Raw genomic sequence first — 18,714 nt, 5'->3', positions numbered from 1 at the left:
CATGTTTCAACCACAAATATACAGTCAATTCACTTTGCAGTATGCTCGGTGAAGCGCTTTGAGATGTTTTGACAATATGATCAGGCGCTATGTAACATGTAAGGATTATTATTATTATTTCTGAAGGGTAACATGTACTGGAGTTTGAATGCTGGCAAATCTAAGGCCATAATTTATTGCGCGGAATGAAACCGTTCCTCCAAGTCCCTCTGCGGATCTCCATCCTGCCCTCGGCCTGCCGTACCCGTAGATGAATGGAATGTGGTCCTGGGAGACGTCAGTTCCCCGAAGACTAGCGTTAAAGGAAGGTAGTCTCATTCATCACCAGGCTTGTCAATGTCTTGCACTCAGACTGTTCTTAATGGATTAGGAGAGTGCGATGATAAATATCCCCCAGAGACTGGGCTGTCAGGGGAAGGAGGTCCCTGCGTGTGGGGACATTAAAGTTTCCTGCATAACTGTGCGATTTGGTGATTAAAGCTTTTTTGTCTGGGAGCAATGACTTACTTTGCATTATAAGCAGAGTTTTCAATTCACAGTGTGTATGTTATCTGTTATCCACACACACACATAGTTTCTCCCTCTTTCTCCTCTGATCCAGTTTCTCTTTCGGTACAGTTTGTAGTTGGGGGTTCAGTTCCTATTTGGGATACAGTCTCTCATCAGGTGTACATATTAGGTCTGAAATTCCATCTATTCTTAGCCTGGAAGACCATCTCTCTTCACATATAAAAATTGCGCAGAATTGTGGAAAATTCTTCTGACTGCCTTTTAAATAAATGCTGGCTCGATTAGAGAGAGCCTTACAAAGGACAAAGCAATTATTGCAGTTCACTCCAGTCCTCAAAAAAAAATGTTTTGGTGTGGCTTTTTTTTATATAAAAAGCATCAACATTTTACTTTCCTTCCACCATCAGATAACGTCAGAGACGACTGAGGTTCCAGACCTCTTACGACTAAATGTCAGATTGCGCTGTGATGATTTGCTCCGGTAGAAAGTACTGGGTCCTCACTGCTCAGCCTCTCTACACTGACCCTCCTGTGAACTTTTCGATTGTTTGCTGCTTGTTAACCCAACGCTGACCCTCAACTCATTACCAGGACTATAGAATTCCTGCTAAAGATGCCAAGCGAAAGCTTGGTCCCTTTTCATCCCCTATGTATCTTTGTTACTCAAAAGCCCGCTGCTTAGACAGCTTACCAGGATGTTAGTGCTTGTTAGGAGAGGTTAGCGTTTGGTCAAGCAGGTTAACGTTAAGTGAGGTTAGTGATTACTGAGGGAGGTTACTGCTTGTCAAGGTAGGTCAGGACTGGTTAAACCAGGTTAGCGTTTGGTAAGGAGGTTAGTCCTGCCTGCTCCTCACATCACATCTCCTCTCGCCTCCGAGTGAGAAGGTTGTGGGTTCAGCCCTCACGTCAGGAATAGGAATTTACAGCACAGAAGAAGGCCATTCGGCCCATCGTGTCCGCGCCTGCTCTTTTAAGAGCAATCTTTCCTGCCCCATTAACCTCCCCTTTCCCCAGACATGCCCTTGTAGCTGACTCCTAGTTAGGTCTCCTTTATCTCGTCACCCTTTGAAAGCCGTGTGGTTTTATTTTCAGCCACTGTCCCTGCCTGTTCATTGCCTACTCAATAGGTAGCCCTGGCACAGAGGTGGCTAGTCACGCTATGTATATAATATTATAATCATAATAATCCTTGCATTTGATAAGGTGCCTTATCACATCTTCAAGACGTCTCAAAGCGCTTCACAGAACATGCTGCAAAGTGAATTGACTGTAGATTTTGGGGACGACACACAGCAGCCAATTCCGCACAGCAGCATCCCCACAAACAATCATGGATTGAGTTATCAAATTTAAAAATATATACATAGCTATTTTGAAGGGATTATTACCCCCGGAAAAGCGATCTGTCAATTGATGACCAACCAGGTTCCTACTACCTGCTAAGTAAACAGAGACGTGTGTGTCGAATAAGGAAATTTCCCTGCCCCGAATCAAACCCAGGTCCTCTCCTCTCCCTTGTGAGGCGAGTGCTCTAACCAATGTGCTACAGCACTCCACATTTGAGGAGATATTAAATTCTCGTTTGCCAGGAACCAAACCAAACTTGTCACTGCGTATGTATGTATGTATGTATGTATGTATGTATGTGCGTGCGTGCGTGCGTGCGTGCGTGCGTGCGTGTGTGTATGTATGGATGTATGTATGTTCCTCACTCAGAGCAGGTTGTAGTCTCATAAACCGGTTTGTCTTGAACCGGGGTGGATTGTGTCACTGAACCAACAATTAGGAAATACATTTCATTTAAAGCAACTCGCTGGCTCAGAGCGGTGGAATGGGCTTTTATGAGTGGGTTTGAAGTTTAAGTTTATTGTCAGGGGTAAGCGCTCCGAGACGCCATCCAGCCTGAAGGCCGCTCTATAACAACAAGTTGTTGTTTGGAGTCCAGTTAGCAGTTGGCTGGAGCCTTGCCAAGGATGTGCACCAGAGACCTGGGTCTGACTGTCACCATCGTTAGCAGTATCGTCGGGGCACCGGTGCTGGCTTTGCCTTTCTGCTTTCAACAGGTAATAAAACAAATTCAAATTATAATAGTCGTATAGTAATAATTATCATAATGTCTCAAAGACGTGATAAGGTGCTATATCAAATGCAAGGATTATTATTATTATTTGAACTCCAAAAGTCTAGCTGGATTATTCCCCATTCCTGAAACAATATGTCTTAGGCCAGTTTGCAGAGCAGCCTAGCGTTTGGGGCGTTTGTGTCTGTGTGTGTGTGTGGGCGATACCAGATCTGCGATCTGTCCCATCTGATTGGCTTTATTCTTCGTTGGACAGAGAAAGGCAACCAATTGAGCTATCATTGGAGCACAACCACAAAGGGTTAACTGAATGCCTATCATAGTGACTGTCATTACTGTTGATAATTTTTATAGAGGAATCTGGTCCGACCCACAGTACAGAGCCTCTCTCTGCCACAACAACATTCCTCTCTAATGCTCGTTCGTTTGCTAGAGCCTCATTGCCTGGCCACATTGTCTCCACACACAGTTTATTCAGTTTGGTAAACTAGGGGATGATTGGATTGGTGATGGTGATGCTAGCATTGGATCTTTGATCACATCTGCCTCTGGGGTTGTCTTTCCGGGACATCTGGATGCAGCCTGTGCCAGAGGCACGTAACCAGATGTTTGGAATTTGCTTTAAAGAAAAGTAATCCTATAGAAGATAGAGAGGAGATCGGAATGTTTATTATCCTCATCAATTCTCTCTCTCCCTCTCCTTTCCCCCCCCCCCTCCCCACACATTCTCTCCTGAAAGTTCACAGATCCTTTTTCCATGCACTGACTGGATGGAAAGAGGGCCTGTGAACTTCCCCTTAAAAAAAAACTCTCAATCCACGTCAGTTTGTGGGACACTGCTGTGCGCAATTGGCTGTCGCTTTTTGCCCACAATGTATAGGTTGAATGGGCCAAGATGTCTACGCCAGTTCCTATGTTGCGAACAAAGTGCCCATTCGGGCAGGGGTCGGTAAACCAATGGGCTAATCTGCCCTCCTCAGCTGTGCAGCACAGATACTGTACTAACTCCACAAGTGTCAGGTCACAAATGGGTTCCAATATTTCGCTCACGTGCAGACCCTATTGGTATTCAGCGTGTCCATCCTTTTCCACAATAAATGCAAGTTGTTGTTATTGTGCTTTTCGTGATCACAAGCATACGTACACTGAAGTCACTGCTTTTGTATTGTCCTCCGCTCTGCGCGGACATGTTAGAATTTCACGGTTGCATCGGAAACCACTTTAACTCCAGGTGTCTGGCTTTTGTTCAGTGTGGCATCGTCCTGGGTTCCCTCTTGCTGGTCTGCTGCTCGTGGTTCACCTACAAATCCAGCCTGATGCTGATCCAACTGACCATGGTCACCAACTGCAAAACCTATGTCGGTCTGGGTAAGTCCTTCCCCCACCCCCCACCCCACCCCCTTCTTCAAACTCATCGCCTCGCACAGGGCAGTGAGTGGAGGTCAATAGTCAGGTCGTTCTCTGCTGTGGAAACTAGTCAGAGGAACGAATGTCATCGGCAGTGATTTGTACTGTAAACCGGTGCTTTTGCCATTGGCATTGACAAAGCAGAGATCTTGACCAAATGCAACGCAAATCAGCTTTAAATCAGCTTCTCTGACAGACCTGTAAACATTGGAACTGACGTTTGGGACCTGCAACGCTGGAGAGGAAATGGTAGGACACAGAGGCTACACCCTCACCCTGTCCAGCTCTCCCTTGTCACACGTACAAATGGGAAGTCCCCCCCCATTCGAAATTTGAGAATACTGTAGCTTAAGATCGTTTCAGCCCTAGCCTGTGACCATTGGTTTACCAGCTAAAGCTGCCCACAGTGGGCAACGCCAACTACTCTGAGGTGAGATCTGAGGAAGAACGAGCTTACTAGATGTTTTGATTAGTCTCTTATTCATACACTCAGCTCAGGGAACCAATTTGTATACGAGGATAGTTACAGACCTGACACGTAAATGAACACAGAACAAAACACCAACTGGCATCAATGTGCTTGTGGTTAAAGCCATTGTGTGAAGGCAATCACCATACATTTACTTCTTAATGTAAATTTTAATATGAGTCAGTCCTTTCCCACTCTCCTCCTCCATCCTGCATCCTCACTGAGATAATAATAATCCTTGAGTTCAGGCAACTCAGCAGAGAACAAGGACCAAACCTTGGACCTCACAGTCTACAAGGATCAGCACAAAACCAAACAGCCCATTTATCTCCTGAACGCCTCCTGAATGTGAGACGTTAATGGCTGCAGGTTGTGGATATTTTCAGAAAACACAGACTGTTTCTGTTTCCTATTACAGCTCAAATGGCATATGGAAAAACAGGGAAATTAGCAGTTGAATTAAGGTAAGCTCCTGTCAATAGGTTCCACAGTGAAATGGATCTAAAGGGTAAGAAACCTTCTATTCAGCCAATTCTCTCCTCTCTGTCTCCCCAATTCCTTAACATTGGAGGAGGGCCTGGTTCCTTCCTAACTCTGTGACCTGCTAACCCCATGTCTTGTTATTAAATTAATAAATCTTCAGCATTGCGGGGGTTAACTGTGCTGTTAACGCAAGATTTCTGGTTACAGTGTGATCGGGTTAATGCTGGGGACCTCCATGGCATTCTTTGCAGTAATAAATGAACTCGGAGCCAACCTGGTGCAGGTAGTGAGTGGATCCTCGGTAGGTTCCCTTCAATGTTCTTGACCAACGTACAGTTATATAGTGCCCCTCACACAGGGTGGCGTCCCAGAGCGCTCTGTTATAGGAGGGTCCAACTCTCAGGTTACTCAAGGTTACGCGACAGCAAATGAATTGGAATTACTGAGCAAGATGAAATTCAACCATCTCTGACAATAGTTGGTAAAAAGCTATATGAACAGTACAAAATATAAAATGGAACATTCATGTAATATCTGCCTCTCTTACGAAACATTTAGTTAAAAAATATCAGAATTAAATTGGTTTAGGTTCAGGCACCGGAGCTGTGTTGTGGGGAGTCTCCGGTCAATCTGGGGTCAGGCAGTTTTGGTTAAGGGGTACATGGGGGGGGGGGAAAGAGGTGGACACTGGTGAGTAGAGAAGAGCCCAGCCAGCATTGGTTTGACAACAAATAACAACAACAACTTGCAGTTATATAGCACCCTTCACATGGGGTAGCGTCCAGCAGCGCTTAAAGCAATCTATGAAACTCGCTCCCTCGGGAGACGGTAGAAGCCGAACGTGTTGATTCTTTCGAATGCGAATCCGTTAGATTTCTTTAAGGAAATAATATTTAGCAGCACAGTACATGAGTAGTTCAGGACTTGCCAGGATGGCGCAAGCAACTGCCAGGATGGTGGAACCCTAACTGGATGGACCTTGGTCTTCTTTTGTCCAGGGTTTCCTATGATCCTCTGTGGCTAAGCTGTTGCGTTTTCCTTTGTGTGTTTGGGGCAGGCCACTCCCTGGCAGCGAGCATTGCTTCTCGTGATGATCACAACGTTGGGAGTTCTTCCCCTGAGTCTGCAGAGAAACATGTCCAACTCCATGCTGTGGTTATTGATCTCACTCATCTTTTACACCCCCTTCGTGTTCATGGTGAGGGCCGACAACAACAAAACAACAACAACCTGCACTTATATTGTGCCCTTCACGCGGGGTAGTTAGAATTGTCCTTACAATACCTCCATTTATATCGCACCTTTCATATCAGGAGGACGTCTCAAAATGCTCAACCATGTGCACCATTGAGTGGGGGTGGGAGCCAAGGTGGGGTGGGTGTTGGGAGGGAAAGGTAGGAGTCCTGTAGCTCAGTGGTTAGAGCACTTGCCTTGCAAGCGAGAGACCTGGGTTTGGTTCCCGGCAGGGTGAAACCTCGGGCAAGTTTCTTTACTCCACACGCCTAATAATAATTCCTCAAGAAAAAAAACAATAAAAATTGTTGCTGTGTGCAATTGGCTGCCGCGTGTCTCCAACACTTTACAGTATATCCTGTGAAGCACCTTGAGACGTCCAGAAGACGTGAAAAGCGCTATATCAAATGCAAAAGCGCAGTGAAAGAGATACATTTTGAGACATGCCTTGAATGAGGGGAGGAAGGGAGGGAGGGAGGAGGGAAATCAGAGGGACTCCGGGATGGAGTTGTAGAGAGTGGGGTAACAGGAATTGAGCCGCTATTCACTGTCCTCACAGCACAATTGAGCCAATCCTAAATACTGGGTGAAACCTAAGACATTCCCGGCTCCCGAACCAGATTGAGCGCAATGGCCAAACGTAAACCGCTTGGGTCCGATAACAAGCATGGGCTGGGATTGACGGGCGGCTTCTGTCTTGATCGCCAGCTGCTGGCTCGCTGCCTGGACACCGTGTCCTCCGGGCGACTGGCAACACCGCAGATCCGCTTGTGGCACTGGTCTGGGATCACCACCTGCCTGCCGATATTTGGGAGCATGTTCATCTGTCAGCCGTAAGTAGCATTGTAACTGCTGTGCGCAATTGGCCCCCGCATTTCACCCACATTATTATTATTATTATTAAACAATGCTCCCCTTTAATGGACACAGTCAAAGAGATATGTTTCAAGATGTGCCTTGAATTATAAGGTTCAAACAATTCAAATTGCTACACAGGTATTTGTTCTTCACGTGTAGGGGCTGTGCATTTATAGACAACCAATTTACTATTAGTTTACAATTCTGTTAGTACTTTAACGTCCCCTGTTTGCAGGCTTGCACAAAGGTGACAGGAAGTTGTGGAAGGGGTCTTTTACTGGCTGTTCACTAAGCAGAGCAAACCTTACAGTGGAATTTCCCTAATAAACTCAGAAGGAAGAGTTCAGCAACATTAGTGAGCAGGGTGCATTAACCCTCCCTCTCGGACGACCCAAGTATATCCCGTAATGTGAGAAAAACATTTGAAAAGAGCACTTCGAATCCACTGAGATTCTTTGCAGTAAATTGAAGCCAAGTGGAAGGCTACTTTGCCCTTTGTAATGTCTACATTAGCTTTGTACGCATCCACGTAATTCTGGGTGGCCAATTACTCAGCAATGGGAGGAATTGTCCTCCATTGAATTACACTGAAGGGCAAGAAACCCTTCAACAGGCCTGTGACATCATGTAAAACCTAATGGATGGCCTTACAATGCTCCCATTCATACAAACACACCTAAAGATTCCAGTTCTTTTAAAACTCTTGTCTCAGACCTTCCTGATTCGGAAGCTGGGATTCGCTTTACAATCCTTAAAAAAACAAAACCAACTGTTTCATTTCGAAGACAAGTGCTTCCAACGTACTTCAGTCTGAAAGAGCGGTCAGTGGAACGAATGGAATTGGCCTTCAAGCAAGCAATCACCATCAGCTGCACTTTCTATACAATAGTAAGTGATTCACCATGTCCAAAGTGTCACCTTCAAACTAACTCACTGCTTAACTCTCAGGGAGTATATATTTGTTTTATGTGCCAGATTATAGACTAGTTTGGTCAATTTGGAGACCTGTAGCTCAGTGGTTAGAGCACTCGCCTTGCAAGTGAGAGACCTGGGTTCAGTTCCAGGCAGAGGGTGAAACCTTGGGCAAGTTTCTTTACTCCACACAGAGCCTAATAATAATCCCTCCAAAACAAAACAATAATAAATTGGTCATTTTCAATCCACGACTGACTGTTTGTGGGACATTGCTGTGCGCAATTGGCTGCCGCGTTTCGCCCACAAATATACGGTCAATTCACTTTACAGCATATTCTGTGAAGTGCGTTGAGACATCGAGAAGACGTGAAAAGTGCTATATCAAATGCAAGGATTATTATTATTACTATTATTCTTAGTTGCATTAACTGAGTCTCAGTTCTATGGACCAGCTCATTGTTTTGTTTTGGTGCTTGAGAGGGGTGGGAGAGTGTGGGTGGGGAATGGGGGGATGGTGGGGGGTGGGTGGTGTGGGAGGTTATAAGACTGTTCTACACACAAAGATGTATCAGGAAACAGAACCAATTCCCACGAGAGGCTCTTGAAGCCAAGGCATTACGGTCCTCAAAAAAGGTCGTTAGATAACTATTTAAGAATAAAGGTACAAAAGGTTGCAAGGGAAATCGGATCATAGTAGTTACTTCAGTGGATGGCTAAGCACATTGATGGAGCTCCAATGAAAAACTTAACATGTAGATAGCTCCAATGGATATTGGGATACCTAGATAGCTCCAATGGGAAACTAGCCACCACAGGCACATGGATCAGAATACTATTTGTGTAGCAGATTCTGTTACCAAATCTAGTTGTCATTAATTCCACACGTAAAGTATTTGCTCTGAGGGCCTCAGAGATAAACCTTATCAAATACTTTTTGAAACCCAAGCCCGTGATGTTTACGAGTTATCCCTCGTCGCCTAATTTAGTTCCAGTACAGTGCCTCCAAGGACAAGTCATTTAGAGACACATGATATCAAGACAGCAGCAAGACACGCTGTATATTGTGATGTAACTTACATGAGATACACCGATGGTATCTAATAAACCTCGCACGGAAAAGCTTTGCCCAAGGCCACTTGGCCCTTATTGTTATTGTGTTTCAGGTGGGACTCTGTGGCTACATTCCTCTTCCGCAAACTGTACCTGGAAACATCCTGGCGACTTTACCGTCGACCACGGCCATAGATTACGTCCGCCTGATGTTTCTCTTCTCTATGGTCATGAGCTTCCCGCTGGTTGTGTTACCGTGCCGACAAGCCATCAACACACTGCTTTTCGAACAGCAGGTTTGTTCCCTGGTCAGAAGAATAAGGAAACCCAGTTCATTCGAGTCCATTAATTATAATTCAAAAAATGTGGTCACTCGACCCACAACTGTTTGTGGGACACTGCTGTGCACAACTGGCTGCCTAAGGGCAAGAATAAACAGCAATTTCAATGGGGATTACTGAATGGATATGAGAAATTGATAAACTCTAGATCAGAAATGCCAATATTAAGTTTACGGGTTCAACTTGTTAAATTGTTTTGCAGAGAGAAGATGGGACTTTCTCAGTGAGTGGTGATATGCCAAGACAGCGGCACGTGATTGTCACAGTGTTGGTGGTTTTCTCCACCATGACCGTAGGTGCTCTGGTGCAGGATGGTATGATTACGGATGTTTCACCCTCAAAAATATACAATCAATTCACTTTACAGTATGTTCTGTGTAGATTCTGTTAAGCACTTTGAGATATCCTCCACACGTGAAAGGTCTATACAAATATAATTTGTTGTCTTGAAGATGTGAGAATGGCTATATCAAATGCAAGGATTATTATTAGTATTATTTGTGAGCTTTGATCCATAATGTTAAAGACATAAAAAAAATTCTCCTTTACTTCTGAAGTTATCCTTTTGGGTCTTTAGTTGCAACGCAATTAGCAAACATTTCCTTCAATAACAATCCTTGGTGGGTCCACTGGCTGTTCTGTGTGCCAGGAGGAGACTCTCTCAGCTCGTCTTCCTGTCCCAACACAAGAAGGGCAAAGCAACCCCCTCAGTGCAGGGACATGGAGATAGAGTCGGGGGTGGGGAGATGTGGTGGTGGGTGGGGAGATTGGGGCATGGAAGAGAAGGGCGGAAGGAGAAGTCTAAATGAGAATCCAAATTGAGACAGACTGCAATGCTGTTCTTCATGTTGTCTATATCTGGATGTGCTCCAGTGTTGGAGTTAGACAAGGTTTCTATGAGGGGCAAAGGGCGGGACTATACTGTGGTGCTAGCCTCTGTTTCTGGTCTTTCAGTGGAGACTGTGTTCGGAGTAATCGGAACCACCGCTGGAAGCATCATCAGTTTAATTTGCCCACCAATAATCCACGCAAAGCTACACAGATATACATCAGCTGGAAGGGTACGTACAGGCTCAATATCATTAATTACGTTCACAGCTTAATTTAACTTTACTGTTTCAAATTCAGCAAGTTGAAAGTGGAATCATGATTTAAACTTCTAAACCCGGCTGGGGTGCATTCCAGCTGTTTATTTCTCCAGGGAATTTTTTTAAACTTGTTTGGTTGCATTGCTAATGTGAAGATATTGTCCTGGCTTTGTCAGAGAAGGTTGTAGGTTCAAGCCCATTAATCTGATATGCATTGACATCTGGCACTGCAGTCTAGTCCTGGTGGAAAGGGGGCCTATGGTTAAAACAAGATGAGAATCCATGTTGAGACGGACTGAAATTCTTTTTACATAGAAAAATAACATAGAAACAGGAAGAGGCCATTCAGCCCCTCGAGCCTGTTCCGCCATTCTATAAGATCAAGGTTGATCTGTACCTCAACTCCAATTATCCGCCCTCATTCCATATCCCTTGATTCCCTGACCTAACAAATATTAGCTGGATGTTAAATTTATGCGGACATTAAAGATCCCAATGATATTAATCGAAATGAGAAGAGAGTTTCTCCCGGTGTCCTGGTAAACAATCCTCCAACTAAACAAAATAGGTCATTGACTTCCTGGCAGTTTGTGGGACATTGCCACTGCCAAAATGCTGCCACAATTGTCTACAAAAAATGTTACGTTAATTATGAAAGCAATTTGAGATGTTGATGTTATATGTGCTGCATTAAACTTCAGAATTATTATTTGTCTCCAAACTACACTAGATGTTAATGCACAGGTTTCTGCACTTACAGGTCATTCTGGGAGTTGGAATCTTCCTCCTTCTCATTCGTGTGAGCAGTGTGACAGTTTTAGAGGGAGTAGAAATCCACGGGAAGCCAGTCCGGAAATCCATAACCAGTGATGTTTTGACACACAACCATACAAAGCACAGTGTCAGAGGTAAAATAATCTCTCCCTCACTTTTTACAATGAGGATAATCTAGTGGAGGCTCAATCAACAACTTGCTGTGAGTTTCGGTGTGTCTGATTGAAGTGGTTCTCAGCTCCACATCGTTTACAGTTAATTAGTGACAGGAAAACAAGCAGAAACAATCTCCCGCATACAAGTAGTCATTCAGTTCATGGCTCTTTGTGGGTTGTTGCTGCTTGCAAATAGCTTGGCACCTTCACCTCACAGTCCAGTCACTACACTGCACTGCAGTAAATCCTGGTGAAGTGCCTTGAGATGGTTCGATGACGTGATAAGCATTATATGAAATGAAAGGATTAATCTTGTTGTTAATCTACTGGAGGCCTGTAGTGCAGTGGTTAGAGCACTCGCCTCGCAAGTGAGAGGACCTGGGTTCGATTCCCAGGCAGGGGGAAACGTTTCTTTACTCCACACGCCTCTGTTTACCTAGCAGTAAGAAGGAACCCGGTTGTTAGTTGATTGGCGGATCACTTTTCCGGGGGTAATAATCCCTTCCGAGAAATATACAGTCAATTCACTTTACAGTATATTCTGTGAAGCGCTTTGAGAAGGTGCTAAATCAAATCCAAGGATTATTATTATTATTATTGTAACAAGGGTTTGGTCTCTTGAAGTGTAACAGATTACCTGTCACTATATACCTAGACTGGTTCTTGTTTTGTTCACAGAACAGGTCTTGCCAGTGTTGGTGAGTAATGATGAAGGTAGGCAGATGAGACCAAACGAGGGAGGGCCAACCTACAAACAAGGAGAAAAGAAGGAACCAAGTCATACAGTTACCGGTGACAGTGAGACAGCAATGCTGAGAGAGGCTGGTTTAGCGACATCGCCAAGTAAAGGGGAAAATCTAAGAAAACCAAGAACAACTTTATTGAGTGACCGAATGACAGGGACCAAATTAGATCGGGTGTTGGAGGAAGAACGAAGCTACGGACAAGGAGTAAAGGAGAAACGTGATGACATTAACGAAAGCAGCAGCAATGAAGGACTTCAGCCTACAGAGGCTGGGTGAGTGATGGCACCAAGCAGTTAGGGAAAAGGCTAAAAGAACTGAAAACAACTAGAGGCAGAAAAGCAGCCACACCTTCATCACAACAAAGGACAAGGGTGGAACTGGAACAGGTGTGAGCAGGAACTCAAAGTGATTGTGTCGACCTGAAATTGAATCAGAAATTCCCATGGAGCCTCCACTCACTATGTAATCCCACATAAAACAGGACTCTCTCTCTCTTGGGTGACAGGGTGGATTGTAAAATCGCTCTGAGACTCTAACCCCATGTGGAGGGTGCTATTTAAATTAAAATTGTTGTTGTTGAAGATGATGTTGTGGAAATGGGTTTGAGATATGGTTGGAATATTGCTCTAACTGATAGCAAACATACATTGCTTTCCGCTCGTTCAGTGTTTCCTTCGTGGCATAAGTTTAACAGTCAAAACCCAGCACAAAGCCTAAAATCATGCCTTACCTGTACATAACACACAGCGTGACTCAATCAACTATTGTTTGTGGGGACGCTGCTGTGAGCAATTGGCCGCTGCGTTTCACTCACAAAATACACAGTCAATTCACTTTACAATATATCCTGTGAAGCCCTTTGAGACGTCTCAAAGACTTGACTTAGGAAGGTGAACGATATGTTAGCATTCATTATGAAAGGATTAGAGTATAAGAGTAGGGAAGTCTTGCTGAAACTGTATAGGGCCCTGTGAGACCACACCTGGACAGCGTGGCTGTCAAAATCAATGTGAAATGCCAACAACACCCATAAGATCCCACCCCACACACAGCCCGTGTCACCATTCCAATCAGACAAGTAAGAAGGGAGGGGTTTGCAGAACGAAGTATTAACAAAAACACTGCAACAATCTCTCTGGAGACTTCTGCAAACTATTTACTGAAAGCCCTGATTTGGGGGGGTGTGGCGGAGGCGGAGGAAGGGGGGGCACGGCAGGGAGAAGGGAAAGGGGCAGGGGGAACAAACAGTCGCCTGGAGGAGATCCTATATTTCAGATTACAACAACAACAACTTGCATTTATATAGCGCCCTCCATGCTGGGCAGGGTCTCGATGCGCTTAAACTATAGCTCATAAAGGATCGCTAAACAAAGGCTGCTGAGACAAACGCTGTTTGTCGTATGGTTCATGTGGAGGTCCTCACCTCAAGACTGTTTCCGGGACATCACTGTGCACAAACTGGCTGCTGCGTTTCGCCTACAAAACGCACAGTCACTCCACTTTACAGTATTTCCTGTGAAGCGCTTTGAGACATCTCGATCTGGTGATAAGGCGCTGTATCAAATGCAAGGATTGTTATTATTATTATTATTATTATTATTGATAAGCAGCAACAGAGTGGGCTGGGACACTCGGGTGCTCATCGCTTGCTGCCCCCCCACTCATTGCCCCGTGACAGACACAAGCCCTCGGTAAGTCCTGACTCCCACAGTGTTTCCCACGCTGGTTACCCCAGTGTTGTAACAGCACCTGATTAGTCAGAGAGAACCAGACACATCCCACCGGCCACCAGCATAAACACAGGCTCTGCAGAGATAACTGGTTATCACCAGGACCCTTGGTCTCTGCTATTTGGCTATTGCACAGCGGGCTGTGTGACGGGCACCCAGTTCTCCTTGCCCGGTGTTTGATTCTGCTGAAGGATGTACGCACATCCACCCGCTGCTGGTCGATCTCATCTCAGACAGGGCTCTGCTGCAGTTATGAAATGCAACTTGTTACATCTGCATTCATTCATGAGATCACAGTCGTCGAGCAGATATGCAGTGATGCAGGCGTGATAGCGACTGTGGGAACCGGGAAGGGTTGCATCAGGATTCTACAAGGGAAGTGGGAGGGGGAGTGGGGGGAGCGGTTAGGGTGTTTGCACTCAGTTTGCAAACAGTGGACCACATGTTTATTCCACGGTTTATAAGAGTCTAATAATTTCCAAGTGACAAAGGACTTTTCAAAGTACTTCATGGGATTTACTGTGACGTGTAGTGACTGTGTATTTCACAGTCCAATTTGGCAGCGTACTACAAGAACCCTGCTAAAACCGATCTCTTAGACAATGCCTTACTCCCTCCCACCTTCCCGCCTTGCTCAATGTTAAACGCTGTCAATGTGAAGCTTTCCTATGTACTGTACGTGTGAGTTCAATTTGTATTTTACAGATCAATCTATCGCGGTTATAAACCGAGTGTGAAGTAAGGAAAGTTGCCTAAAGTTTCACCCCACCCTAGCACTAAGTACCTGGTTGTTAGTCGATTGGCGGATCGCTTTCTGGGGATAATAATCCCTTCAAAAAACATTTTTTTAATCATTCAATCCACCAAATACAATTGCTCCACTTTACACTATATACTGTGAAGCGCTTTGAGACTTCTCAACCACGTGATAAGGCGCGATATCAAATGCAAGGATTATTATTATTATTAACATAAGGAGCTCTTAAAGCTATCATTGAATTTCAGTTAAGTTTTCATTAGTCGCCCTCCTGTGGAGTGCCTGCATTTTTTGCTCTGATTGGCAATGGAACACACAACCTTTAAATGAATGTTATTCGTTCCACTGAGAAGAAAGCAGCCTTTTGTTTCCTCACAACTCCCAAACACACCAGCCACTGATAAGCCAACTGCAGGGAGCCCGATTCACAGAGACCTCACTCACAATCAGCCAGAAAGTATGAGGTCTGTCGGACACACAGTCATTAGGAAGATGCTACGATCTGCTTCCTTTGCAAAGAGCATTAGCCTGGAGATAAATATAGTTTGTACAATACACATTGTGTTTATACAGTACACACACACACACACACAGACACAAAGAATGCCTTTAAATACTTACTTCCAGGTAAATCTCCAACCACCAACAATCCACGTCTGCTCTGAGAGATTAGCATCACTGGGTGCAATAAGACATGAATCAGAGACTTTATTAACCATGCTCCCATTATAACCAAACTCTCAGATAAAATAGTTATGCTGTCTGCAAGGCTATGGTTGTATTTCATTACTTGCACATGGAATCCCAGGCATGTGTTACACTCTTCGCTTTCCTCTTGTGCGTTCAAGCAGTTCACAATCTCCACAGAGATGCTGAGACACAGACTAGAGGTGGAATTCTACCCTTAGAATGAGAGGGTGGGGACGTGGTGGGGGAGGTGTGGGGGGGGGGGGGTGGCTCATCAATAACAACAACAAATTACATTTACTCAGCGCTGTTCACATCGGGAGGACGTCCCAATGTGCTGGAGAGTCAGGGATTTGGATCCAAGCTGGGGTTTGGGATCAGTAGGGGTGAAGGACTGGGAGGTTGGGGATAGGTGACAATATCAAAGGCTTGATGCCAAATCTGGGTTGATATCCACTGAGGCAGTGGTTGCGTTGCTGAACTCCCTGTGGCAGAGAGGATAGAACCAGCCAAGACTTCTGTTCTGACCACTGAGATGCTGTACACTGTCCAGCGTCTTGGGACGTCCTCCCGATGTGAAAAGCACTATACAAATGTAATCTTGTTTTTATTGTTGTTGTTGTTGACAGTCAGGACTGGATTGGGACACAGGGTCTCGGTGTAGTAACCTACAGCTGCATCTGATTGTAAACCTAGTGACCTGACCCCACACCGACTCCCACCTCAGGTTCTGAAACGAGCTGCTTATAAACACGTATTTCTTTTCTATTTGAATCAGTGTCTGAAATTTTCACATTAATGTGAAATAGTAGCTTTAAGATCAGCAGCCTGCGAGAGTGAAATGATTGTCTGTCTTCTCAATTGGAAAACTGCACAGCAATCTTTTAATGTTAAATTCCCTTATCACGTCACATATTGCCCAGACACCAAACTGCTCCCAGTTAATCTCTAGACTGATTCTTGGCCTGTTGTATCACGGTGATAATGTATCCTCCTTTATGTTGTCACAACATCCAGGTTACATCATCCCCCCAGCCTGCGTTAGGAAGGAAGGAAGCAGAACTCTCCAAGCTCATAAAGACATTGACAGGAATGGATGAGGTGGGAATGGTTTTCAGGTTGGATGCAGGTCTGAGATGAGATTATCTCATTCACCTGTCACTCTTACTCGCCTCTCACCCGGTTCATAACGTTTCCACGAGGTTCCTTCTCACTTCATCATCTCGCCTGGGTTCTCATCTGATTTGATTCCTGTCACTTCTGTTGCTATCCTTATCTGTACAGCCCTGCAGAGCGCTGCAGATTCACGTGTCAAACTGGATACACCTTCCCCACCCACACACACATACACATACACACACACACACTCACGTTCCTCTGGATTATTGCAGTCTTTGTTGATCTTATTCCTGCAAAATCTTGGGAGCATATTAAGATGATATAAACAGTAAACTCCTGTTACCTTGTCACTCCAAGTCACAAGGGCTCGGTGACAAGTTATCCAGAGCGGTGAGTTAGACATATGTATAAATACGTGAATCAATGCAGCTGGGATATTGACAGCATGATGACAAGTGTTAGTGACAAAGTAAGCCAGAGTCGAGTTATCAGGAGTTTGCTGTATAATCAATTTTTTAAAAATTACTCGGTGAAGATGGAATAAAACTTCCAGCTGTGGTTAATTAGTTAATATATTATTTGTATAGCATTGAGTACAGTGCCCTGGAGAGAGAGGGCAATAATCAAGCTCTACTATAAGGTGCAGCTCTGCTATTGATTAAGGAAATGATTACAGATAAGAGCAAACGTCAGGTGAGTACAGCTGTCTCCCATGGTAATTGTCATTTCTTTTTATTTCTTAAGATTAAGCGCGACCGATTGAAGTCTTTTGGGGCACACACACACACACACACAGAAAATGTACATGCAGCAGTTGCTATGGCAACAGACCGAAGAGACATGAATAAATGTCAAGGAATGGCAAATAGTTATTAAAACAATTAGCGCTGATCAATCATCGCAGCTAACACAGGTTTGAACAATGGATCACAGCAGTGGCCAAGTCCGCTGTGCCACACAATACTCCAATCCTCTGTACGCTATAGGCTGCACCAAAACCATCAGTGCAAGTTGTCAAATAATTTCACTGATGTGATTCGCTTTCTCTTCACTTATTGCACCATCTGACACCGATGCCTGGATATGAAATCAGGAGCAGTTTTTCACCCAAAGGATAGTGGAAATCTGGAACTCTTTCTCTCTCTCTCCCCCAAAAGGCTGTGGATCCATTCACATTTTCCAAGAACTGAGGTGAATAGATATTTGTTAGGTCAGTGTATTAAGGGATAATGGGACAAGGGCAGGTGTTGAGGTACAGATCAGCCATGATCTTATAGAATGGCAGAACAGGCTCGAGGGGCTGAATGGGCTCCTCCTGTTCCTATGTCTCAATGAACAAAAAACTCGGGATGGAATAAACCTCTGGATTAAACATTCCCTCGCCAAGAACTAGATCCCACTGTAATTGAATAATAAATATTCCTCTTAAGTACCCTCAGAGATCCTCTTACAATTTGCTTTTCGTAGTTGTGGATTCACATCACTGGATGTTGCTGTTGGACATTCGCGGTGTGACAGCGACACCTGGTGACTGGGTGTAGATACGCAGTGAGCAACTGGATGGATCTGCACATTTTGCCTCAGAAATTATGACGATTCTTACGCCTTTCACGCCAGAAGGATGTCTCGAATCGCTTCACGGGAGATTCTACAAAGCGCAATAACTGTCTATTTTGTAGGTAAACAATTTGCGCACAGAAATGTCCCACACATAGCCATTTGGCCCATAAAATGTAGTCAAACCCAAGATGTCTCAACAACGTGACGAGGCTTTATATCAAATGCAAGAATTTTTATATATATATATATATTATAAATGAATGAGCAAGGTTATCTGATGGATTGTTGGAATGAAACAGGAAAAATTCCCTTCTCTTTTGTAATAGTGCCATTGGAATCTTCAACGTCCATCCCAACAGGCAGATGGGAACCTCAGTTTAATATCTTATCCTAAATTTGGCATCTCCAACAATGCAGCACATCCCCATCACTGCACCGGAGTGTCATCTTAGACTATATGAGTCCCAAATCCTAACATGGTGCTTGAACCCCCAACCTTCTGACTACAAACTGAACCAGGCTGACACACAAATTACAATGAAACATCAACGTTATCCTGTTTCCTGGGGAAATTTTTCATCCACATTCAGTGTAGAATTTAAAAAAAAGATACACAAGATCCGTAAAGTTCACTGATGATTGCAAGAGAATTGCTTCTTTTAAATTAATTATTTCAAACACTTGGCAAAACCCCTTTCACTAACTTGTACAAGGAAATGATTGGAGATAGAGTGGACGTCAAATCAAGTAAG

At 44.4% G+C, this 18,714-nt stretch overlaps 1 protein-coding gene across 2 annotated transcripts; it reads left to right on the top strand.

The window, feature by feature from the left end:
- The first annotated feature begins 3,916 nt into the window (after window positions 1–3,916).
- Window positions 3,917–12,711, top strand: LOC103186863 (putative sodium-coupled neutral amino acid transporter 10). 2 transcript variants are annotated; one of them, XM_007906115.2, is made up of 10 exons: window positions 3,917–3,958; window positions 4,885–4,930; window positions 5,157–5,250; window positions 6,891–7,015; window positions 7,826–7,928; window positions 9,119–9,301; window positions 9,549–9,660; window positions 10,301–10,407; window positions 11,195–11,342; window positions 12,042–12,711. In XM_007906115.2, exons 1-10 carry the CDS (start codon window positions 3,925–3,927, stop codon window positions 12,383–12,385), a joined length of 1,296 nt encoding a protein of 431 aa, XP_007904306.2. In that variant the 5' UTR covers window positions 3,917–3,924; the 3' UTR covers window positions 12,386–12,711. The 2 variants fall into 2 exon arrangements, with proteins under 2 accessions (XP_007904306.2, XP_007904308.2); XM_007906117.2 differs by having other exon boundaries at window positions 12,047–12,129.
- The last annotated feature ends 6,003 nt before the right edge of the window (window positions 12,712–18,714 follow it).

The sequence above is a fragment of the Callorhinchus milii genome, unplaced genomic scaffold, assembly GCF_018977255.1.
Source record: "Callorhinchus milii isolate IMCB2004 unplaced genomic scaffold, IMCB_Cmil_1.0 Scaffold16, whole genome shotgun sequence".
NCBI lineage: Eukaryota > Metazoa > Chordata > Chondrichthyes > Chimaeriformes > Callorhinchidae > Callorhinchus > Callorhinchus milii.
This window is presented reverse-complemented; position numbering and strand designations above follow the sequence as displayed.